This window comes from Ochlerotatus camptorhynchus, unplaced genomic scaffold (genome assembly GCF_037179485.1).
Source record: "Ochlerotatus camptorhynchus isolate MF236.1 unplaced genomic scaffold, CSIRO-AGI_Acam_v1.1 ptg000409l, whole genome shotgun sequence".
NCBI lineage: Eukaryota > Metazoa > Arthropoda > Insecta > Diptera > Culicidae > Ochlerotatus > Ochlerotatus camptorhynchus.
Genome location: NW_027040895.1, coordinates 228,298 through 238,769, shown reverse-complemented (window position 1 = coordinate 238,769; position 10,472 = coordinate 228,298). Strand labels below are relative to the sequence as shown.

Genomic DNA, 10,472 nt, shown 5'->3' with positions numbered 1-10,472 from the left:
CGTATAAATGTAGTAAATGTAGGGTTTGATTGGTGCTCGATAGTTCCCGCGATTAATGTATTGAGATGCTTCAAATGTGGAGAATTTGAGCTCCAGAGCATGGATTGCAAAAATTGTGAGAGATGCTTTAGGTGCAGCTAACACAAAACGTCGGAGTGTACGACAACTGTATTGAAATGCATTAATTGTTTGAAAATGAATAAAGAACGAAAAATGAACTTGGACGTCAACCATGCCGCATTTAGCTCGGAATGTTTGCTCTATATATGCTATTGCTGTACTTTCTGAACAGAAGAAAAGCAGCTTGCGTTTCAATAAATAGTAGCCAAAAGTTCGAAGAACGTGAATCAATTCGATTTTTTGTATTTGCATATTGCGGGGTTGTCAACAAACTACGTAGCATTACGTCAGATTGTTGAGGAAAAACGTCATCTTTTAGTTTTATTATCTGAAACTCATATTGTAGAAACTGAAGCTTTTGATCAGTATAGTATTCCGGCATATATTGTTGCTGCTTGTTTATCACATTCTAGACACACTGGCGGTGCTGCTATTTATGTCAAAGAATAGTTTTTCGGAAATTCCCTGAGCTGCTCGGAATTCTTTTAAAATTTCTGCAATTTCCTGGAACTTAAATAATCTATACTAAACTTCTTTAAATTTTCCTGAAACAAATGGAGCTGTCCTAAAAACCATTATATTTCCCAGAAGATCTTTGGAACTTGTTAAGTTTCCAAAATATTTCTGATGTTTCCTAAGTTCACTGGAGTTCTTCGAACTCTCCTGAAATTTCCGGGTTCCTGAATTTTAACAGATGTTAATCAAACTGTCTTTAATTTATCGGAGATCAACCTTACAGATCTTTTAACTTACTCAAAATTCTGAACTTTTCTGAAATTTCATAACTTCATTTACGTTCCTGCAGTTTTAAATAAAGGTCTGGAATCGTCCCTGATGTTCTAGAGAAGTTGAAAAAACTGGCCAGAAAAAGCGAGGCAGTCGAGGAACCGGAGCCGATGCGCTGGAATCGAGGCGCCAGAGTTGAGGAGCCGGAATCGAGAAGCCGGAGTCGAGGAGCCGGAGTCGAGGAGCCGGAGTCGAGGAGCCGGAGTCGAGGAGCCGGAGTCGAGGAGCCGGAGTCGAGGTGCCGGAGTCGAGGTGCCGGAGTCGAGGAGCCGGAGTCGAGGAGCCGGAGTCGAGGAGCCGGAGTCGAGGAGCCGGAGTCGAGGAGCCGGAGTCGAGGAGCCGGAGTCGAGGAGCCGGAGTCGAGGAGCCGGAGTCGAAGAGCCGGAGTCAAAGAGCCAGAGTCGAGGAGCCGGAGTCGAGGAGCCGGAGTCGAGGAGCCGGAGTCGAGGAGCCGGAGTCGAGGAGCCGGAGTCGAGGAGCCGGAGTCGAGGAGCCGGAGTCGAGGAGCCGGAGTCGAGGAGCCGGAGTCGAGGAGCCGGAGTCGAGGAGCCGGAGTCGAGGAGCCGGAGTCGAGGAGCCGGAGTCGAGGAGCTGGAATCGATTAAAAATTGAATGAAAGCTGATTCAGCCAAAAAAAGAGCTTCTTCACCTAAATCATAGGTAATCTCAAGTTTTTCATTTGTCAGATGAGACGGTTTCAGTTCACTTTTCAAAGTAGATTCAAAACTGAGTCTGAACTTTTTTGAAGTGAGTTCAAACATCAACATTTTTCTAACTGAGCCTAATCTTTTTTGTTATGTTCTTCGAACCTTTTTAAAGTTGTCAAAGCATTCCTGAAGTGATGCAACATATTCCGAACCCAAACTTTAAAGAATTGGTTTTGCATTTTTTGGAGTGAGGCCACATTGGCAGATTTAATGCCTTTCCTAAATAAATCCAAGGTTTCCTGCATTGATTCAACTTTTTTCGAACTGAATCCAAATTTATCAGAACGGGTTTGACATTTTTCTAAGTGAGTCCCAGATATTTGTTGACTGCTTTGGCATTTGGGAAGGACACAATCTTGTTTCGGTCATCTAGCTTTCCTAAAAGTGTAGCAAGTTTTTCGAAGTGAACCGACACTTTTTTAAGCTTAAATTTTACAAACAGATTCCAACCATTTCTGAAGTGGTTCAATGCCTTCCGTAGGGAGTCCAAACTTTTCTGTTGAGTGATTGAATTATAATGAGAGAGAGAAGGATTAGTATTTTCCATTTAATTCCACTACTTTATTTGCTTATTCTTGACAGATACGCGTATTTCGTCTACAATGTGCAGACTTCTTCAGTGTCTTGTACTAATCTAGTAGTCTAGTCTTGTACTAAAGTCGAGTATTAGTACAAGACACTGAAGAAGTCTGCACATTGTAGACGAAATACGCGTATCTGTGAAGGATAAGCAAATAAAGTAGTGGAATTAAATGGAAAATACTAATCCTTCTCTCTCTCATTATACAGCTATTCCACTAAGACGCCCACATTCATCAGGATTTGATTGAATTATATTTAATGCTAGCCTGAGCATTCCTGAAGTGATTTAACTTACTTTCTACTTAGACCCCTTCCTCGTTCTTGTGAAATTCACAGCCTTTGAAAATTAGGCTGAGATTTTAAAGAATGGACCTTCGTGTGTTGACCTGATGTTAAATTTCTTAAGCAAGCAAAATTGTTGAGAAACCTGGGTTTACATCCACAAAACTACGTATTTTTATAGAATAAATCTTTGTGAGTTCATACGTGATGGTAGATTTTTTTGAAGCCAGGTTGAATTTCAGTTCTATCGTTTAAAACTTGTGCTTGGATTTTATAGAATGACGTGAAAGACACAAAAGATTTTTCGGTTTTGCCAAGCTGAATTTCAGCTCCGATCTTTGAAAAATAGACTTGAATTTCATAGAATGGACCTTACTGAATCCAAACGTCAGGGTTGAACTATTGTGAAAACCAAAAAATACGAATTTTGATGAAATTTCGAGTTTCCTGTTCAGCCAAGTTGGATTTATGCTCCGCCGTTTGAAAAATAGGCGTGGATTTTTTAGATTGGACCTTGCTGAATCCATACGAGATGGTACATTTTTAGAAGAATGCACATTTTTTTATTAGAAAATTTGGTTTACATTCTTCAAAATACGTATTTTTATAGAAATTTGGGATTCCTGTTCAGCCAAGTTAAATTTCAGCTCCTTCCTTTAAAAAATAGGCTTGGATTTTATAGAATTGCTGAATCCATACGTATTTTCTTAAGCGATTAAAAAAATAATTATTTTCTAAATTCTTAATTTCATAAGGAGCTGCACCATCGGGTTAACCTCACTTTTTTTTTGACATCAGGCGGTGGTTTGTTTACGTGGACTTTTTTTTAAATGTTTTTTTAGATTTTTTAGAGAGGACGATTTTCAAAAAAAACATAGCTGGATAACATATTTGTTGGTCCTTTTTATTCAAAAACTCAAATCCACTTGAATCGACTAATAGGCAAAAGTAAACAAACCACCACTGGATGTCAAACTGATGAATGTGAGTTCATCGCGTTCATTCGTGACACCTGCGTGCAGCATCTTATACTTTTGATTGAATCGAATTTGGTAAGTGCTGACACTTTAAGATAAGAAGATAATAAAAGAAGGAAGGCGGTGCTGAATATTGACGAAAATTCGTTAATTCGAAGCGGAGGGAGGAAGCCATTCAAACTATTCGGGTCAGACCCTTCCTTTTTATTTGTTAACATTATATTTCAATCAGTATTTGTATAAACTTTGCCAAATAAGGTCCTAAATTTTAAATTGAAGTACTCGGCTAGCTTGGTGGCTACCGCTTTTGCTTACTGAGTAGAATGTCTTGGGTTTACTCCCAAGCTTCTCAAAAAAAACAAAACAATTACTATGGTCGCATTGCCTGTTTAAGCGAATCCTGACCCATCTCCTACCCAACTATCCAACTCCGTAGCATCTATGGGAGCGTCGCTGTGTCGCTGGCCTCCCGTTACGTAGCTGTTACCTCCATAATATCGTTCCTTTCTCCGTAACGAAGAAGATGACGGTGGCCAGCAATGCACACTGGGCCAGGAATGCAGCCTAGCGGAGGAAAATTAATAACTCCGAAACGAAGCACTTTCGCGACTTGGTGTCTGGGGCAAAGTTTCTCATCATAATAAGGACCATCTTTTGACATAAAAAAATATTTCAAAACTCTTCCACAAAGATGGCGCCACAATCTAACTTCTTTCTCTGACGTTTTGGAGACTTCATGTCTTGAGCAAAGAATTTCATCTTGATAAAATAAACAACTCTTTTAAAGACGTAAAGTTTCCACAGCCTACTGGTTCCGAGTTACATGGAGTTAAAAAAAATGTCGAAAATATGATTTTTTTTTTCTTTCAGTTCCGTTTTTTTACTTACCATATAATGTTATATTTTTCTCTTATGCAAATGCATTAAATAAATAACTTTTGTCAAGAAACATACTGGTTTAAAAAAAAACAGTAGGCTGTGAAGTTTTGACGTCTTAAGAAGAGTTGTTTATGTTATCAATATAAACAACTTTGTCAAAGTCGTCAAGTCTTCAAAACGCCATTTCAATGCATTAAAAAAAGTTATAGAAAAAAAAAACATTTTCCACTAAGAAATATCAAAAACACCAAAATATACCTCTCTCAAATTTTGTAATTTTGTCTATCGAGTATTGCCTAATTTTTGCTGAAAATGTCAGGTTGCGATTTTTTGCGCTTTGGGAGATAATAAAGTTAAAAATTGCTTTGTTTTTCAACAATATCTTTAAAATTATGTATGTTTCATGACAAAAGTTATTTATTTATTTAAGAGAAAAATACAACATTATATGGTTGTAAGCAAAAAAACGGAACAGAAAGAAAAAAAATCATATTTTCGACATTTTTTTCTTTAGCTCTATATAACTCGGAACCAGTAGGCTGTGAAAATATTACGTCTTGAAAAGAGTTGTTTATTTTGTCAAGATAAACAACTTTGCTGAAAACATCAAGTCTCCAAAACGTCAGAGAAAGAAGTTAGATTGTGGCGCCATCTTTGCGGAAGAGTTTTGAACTACTGGTTTATGTCAATAAATGGTATTATGATGAGAAACTTTTCCGAAGACACCAAGTCGCGGAAATGCTTCGTTAATTTCGGAGTTATTAATTTTGCTCCGCTAGATTGCATTCCTGGCCCAGTGTGCAATGGTGTTCTGAATTTTTATTGGAGAGCTATTCCCTGCCGGTTGAATCTGCCTATCATGGACTTGAACCCTTTTTATGCAAGCACCTCTAATGTAATAAAAGCGGCAACACCATACACTTACCTAGCAAATAACTATCCAAACCCAGCACTTTGAAGCAATATTCGATAATTGCACATCTGGCGCTGACAAGCGTGCGACAAATTGTTTGCGTCTGATTACCATTTGTAGCAGAGTGACAATTTCCTGAACGAATAGTGCATGTAGTGTGCCGATCAACCAACCACCAATTGGATAATTGGACGCAAACATGCGGCTATCGAAAATGGGCGTCTCATGTTTATAGTGTTGCTATAATTGAAGCACTTGACTCTCGGAGCTCAAAATAGTCCGTCATTATCTGCGATTATCGTTTGGTTCGATCCCCACCCAGCCGCGATCTCAGCTGTAAACAAAAGGCGAATTAATCTCCGCCTTATAGCTTGGATTACTTCGCCGACAGGTGTGTCCGATCCCCGACTAGAACCCTGAAATCAACATGCTCTTGACGGGCTACACGATGTTTTCGACAAGGCCCCTGGGAGATCTATGATCTTGGCTATCGTTCGATGTCAGCTCGCACGAGGATCAATCATTTTAATTCATTGGACATTGAACGGCCACACTCTCACACATCCAGTTCGGTTCGAGTCCGAGCTGATCATTCTAATTTTAAAATTATGAAAATTAGGTAAATGACCCCCAATTCCTTCGGTGGTGAATTCAAATATGTAATTCTTTTCTCCCCCCACTATGCCAGTAAGGTAAGCTACGAAGCAGGGAGTGCAAAAAACTAAACTTCTACGATCACGAGCCGATGGTGTGGAGCTGTTGTTAAATATTTATATCTGAATTAGCATAAATTAGTACTCGTCGCTAATAGTTGAATTTAGTGGTTAAATTAACGTTGGTTTGCCCCAGAAGTTCGGTGAGATTCGGCGTTGTCTGCTTCGCCGTAGGCTTCAATTTTAAAACGAATTGGATTACCCGAAACTCATGAATGAAGAAATAGAGCAAATTATTCCGACCACGATCGTCCGAGGCAAACTTTCCAGCATACACATTAATTCCGGTTGGGTTTGTCGTTCCCAAAACAAAGCCACTCTCGACAGCGTGCTGTTTTGTTTGCGGAAGTGTCGGGAGTATAATTTACCACAATCCAATGTGACTACCAGCGCCTCCTCCCTTCCCTTCGGAGAAAACCTCCTTTCTATTTTTTTTTTTTTTTTTTAGAAATGTACATTTGCCTGCATTCAAAATTGAAACGACCTGGCACTACTACCCCACAAAGAGCTCGAAAAGTATAGTCATCAGGATTCGTTCCAAACATGCTCTCATACATACATACATACATGCATACATGTATCCTACTACAGCAACACCACGCGAAACGACAAGGAGACGATATCGCATCGCAACTGAAGCAAAGAAGGTTTGGGACACTCTCTGTTGGTGGTATGGGAATGAAGGGGGCGGCAGAAGGGGAGCAATCGTTAAATAACACTGGCGCCGCCAGGATGTCTCCCCGGCTCCTTCTGTTGCCTCCGCTGCTACTGCTCCTCTCCGGGTCGGAATCTATTCTCCTTGGTTCGCCGAATGGCTCCCGAGATGAAAAGAACGGCGATAGACTAGAGGTACAACAGTATTACTGGCCCTCGTCCTTGTCCTTGTGTTCAAAATTTTCTGGCTGGCTGGCTGGATGGCAGTTTCGAAGTAGGATCCAAAAGCAAAACATAAAGGACCGTATGTGCTATGTAGTTCGAAAATTGCTGGCAATAGATAGTCCACTTACGGTGTTGAATGTGATGAGTTTTTGTTAGGAACTTTTTGTGAAAAAGAATGCTTCAGAAAATGTGTTTGTTTTTTTTTTAATTATAGGGGCGTTTAGCCATTGGATGGTTCGTCTATTCAAACTTCAGGAAATGTGATTAATTTACAACGTTTTTACGACATTGGACCAGTTCCAAGCCAAATAGGATAAAAAAGTAAATAAAATAAGACACGACCTTCTCCGATTTGCATGATACTTTACATAATGATGTGTTATGGGCAATCATTCACATTTTGGAAAAAATCGGCCATTTAGAATCTTGCATATTTTTTTCAAAATGGCGTCTTTGACATTTCTCAATTAATTGTATTTCTAAAACGTCTAAACTTGGGGCCTCCTTAAGATGGATCCCTGTAGCAATTTCACATGTAAAAATAATAAGGTTTCTATGAATGCACGTAGCTGAAACTACTGCAAGCAATGTCTGAAATTTGCAGATGTATGAACCTCGTTGATCTTGAGTTGTGTGCTCTTGAAATTGCGAGGAGTGATGGAAAAATGAACTCCACAAGGAAACACCTTAAGTTCTGTCGGTTCAAGCGCAGCTACAAAGTAAGATCATGCTAGAGGTGACTAGGTTCGATTCCCGGTCGGGTCTTGCGTCGGGTCGAGTGTAAACCACTCCTACTTAATAATTCAGCTTTTTGCTGTTTTAAAAACCTTTTATAGGCTGGCAAAAACTGTCTTGTTTTAAAATAAATTTAAATCAGTTCTCAATCCCTCCTTAAAACTGTTCTGTAATACAAGCATAAATCGAGGGGGGCGACTCTATCTACGATGCAGAAAAGATTGTGTTTTGCTGTGGCTAGCTGCACGCACACTGAGTAGATAAAAGGAAGATTTATGTCAATTTTGAAGATTTCCAGCAAAAAGATGAAGCACGATGAAAGTAGATGCGAGAAATGAAAGATGATTTTTCGAAGATTGATTCGCTAGTGTGAGATTTTTTGAGCATCTAGAATAGAGATTTAGATGTGTCGCCCCCCTCGGCATAAATGTCATTGACAATTGTTTATTAATGTCTTGATAAAATACTTTATACATGTGTTCTATCATTATAAAAGCAACCCTAAAACCATTAGGTTTTGCATTAGAGCAAAAAGCATTTATTGTTGCTTGTTAGGCTTTTTAAAGTGCATCATAAACTCCTCAATCACTCTGTTTACAAATTGAGCTTAAAAGATGGTTCCTCGTAGTTAATAAAAGCCAAGTAGTAGGATGAAAAATTCAAGTCGATTTCAGCAAAATTTACTTCTTTAGAAGAACCAGCACACCATCAACGACTGACCATCTGGCGGAGAAGAGCAAACTGAGCGGGCCCCTCGAATTCATAAAATTTTTTCGAAAGTTTACAAAACATACCAGTCTTCTCCAGATCTTGCGAATAGATGACAACCGACAGCAAACCACTGAAACTGCTAGTTAGCCGAGATTAGCTGGTTTCCGATCCATAGCAGCGATTTTATTCGGCGAAAGAATCAACTCTTCGAAAAATTCACCAAGCTTACATCACTGCATCGTTGGTTGGTGCACTTCTGTAACCATCCAGAAGAAGGGGATCTTTTTCGTGAACGATTGCGCTTCGAGCTGTTCGAAATGCGAAATGTGTGAAACTGTATCGCAAACTATCTGAGTAACTACTCCCAATCTATCGGGCGAAAACCACCTGGAAGAACCCTGGATCCCACAGCGAAACTATCGAAAGATAAACAAACTTTGACGTTTAACTTTTTGCAGGCAACTTTGCCTCCATAAATGCTGCCATAAATTTGAACGGGTTAGGATCAAGCAAAATGGCTTTAGATAAATACAATTCAGCCTGCAAGTTTTCTTCATAAAAGCCATTTTAAAACCTTATGAATTTGTTAAGGAATTCTTGAAAGCAAATCAAATTTTTCACATATGACCCATGAAAATCAACTTTTATGTCACCACCATGTTACAATTAGTTTGCTTGTTTTTTTACAATTTTCGATTTTCAATCTATATTTCCTTAGATATAACAATGTTTTGGTAAATTAAGCAATGAGCAAACATTTAAATGCGAAAATAATAAAAAAAAAATATCTCGGCCAAGCTCGATCTGAAGAATAAGCTTTGTTTTTTTCAATGTTAAATGTGTCAAATCGACGTTTTACGAGGGTGGACTTATTTTTTTCGATGTTTTCACGTACAATTCACATAAAATTTAATATGGCACTTAATACTAGGCCACTTAATGAGAACTATTGTAATAAATTTGGATATTCAACAAGATTTTTATACCATCAGTTTCTATTTTAATTATTTCGATAAGATTGGATTCATAAATTGATGCTTTCTTAGTGGATTTAGCATGCGGTTAGGGGAAATGGCTCGGAAAGGGTTTTTATTGTTCCTAAATAGCTTTTATTGTATCTTTCAAATGGTTCTCAACACGTTGGTCATACAACCTTTTGCAGTACATCAATCTTGAAGAGCTTCGAGAATACACCCTTTAGAACCTTCTCCAGGGTGGGCCAACTAGACATATTCTAGACTTAATGAGTTTTTGGTGGATACATTAATGACAAAATAGCCTTGACCAGGGTTTTATGAATGTTGTTTTATAGTTGCTTTGTAGTATTTCAAAAAACTTAAAATGTTACTTGGGATCGAAAGCTCTCAATTAATAACTGGAAGTGCATCTAGAACACTAAGTTGAGAGCATGCAATAAACTAATATATGATAAGCAATAAGCTTGAAGAGCGAAGAAGAAGAAGAAAAAAAGAAGAAGACGAAGATGATGATGAAGAAGAAGAAAAATACTTAATCTTCATTTCTGATCTAAATTATGTCTGAGACAAAGATGTCTTAAAAGTAAATTAAAAACATCTATAGACCAATTTCTTCATCTCCGCTTAAATCTTACATAGTCAAACCTTGCTTAACACATACGAGCGTCCCTTTTGATTATTGTTTAAATAATTAGAGCCGCAAATTTAAGCTCCGAGACAATTTTGTAAATAATTCCAATACAATTGAGAGTGAATTTTAACGAGAGTTCTGAGAAGAATGATTAGGATTAGGGTTCTAGGTCTAATCCAATAATAATTCAAAATTAGTTTTGAAATTTTGCTCAAGGGAGCTCTGATGAAAATTCCATGAAAATCCCGTGAACTCCAAAGATGGTATACAGTGTTCACTCGGCTGTCGACAAAAGCAGTCCACTCTCGATGTGTGCCACGCGATCGTCTGTTTCTTCGGCAGCAACCATTGTGTGGTCCTCCTCATTGTTCTTCATCAGCAGTTCTTTCGGTCGATGCGTCGTCGACTTTGGAAAGCAACCGTTTAGTGATGAGTGTGTGAGTGCTGACCACGTTTTGCGTCCATTGCTGCAATGGAAGCACTCTGCCATATGATGAAACTACTGGAAGCGGCTCCAGTTCTGATGGAGGATGCTTTTTGGATAGCGGAAGATAAAGTGTTTATTGTGTTGTACCTTTTA

At 38.6% G+C, this 10,472-nt stretch overlaps 1 protein-coding gene across 1 annotated transcript; it reads left to right on the top strand.

Moving 5' to 3' along the window:
- Positions 1–1,016: 1,016 nt before the first annotated feature.
- LOC135710959 (serine/arginine-rich splicing factor 4-like) lies at positions 1,017–1,511 on the top strand. The gene has a single exon (XM_065233684.1). It carries the CDS (start codon positions 1,017–1,019, stop codon positions 1,509–1,511), a length of 495 nt encoding a protein of 164 aa, XP_065089756.1.
- Positions 1,512–10,472: the final 8,961 nt, after the last annotated feature.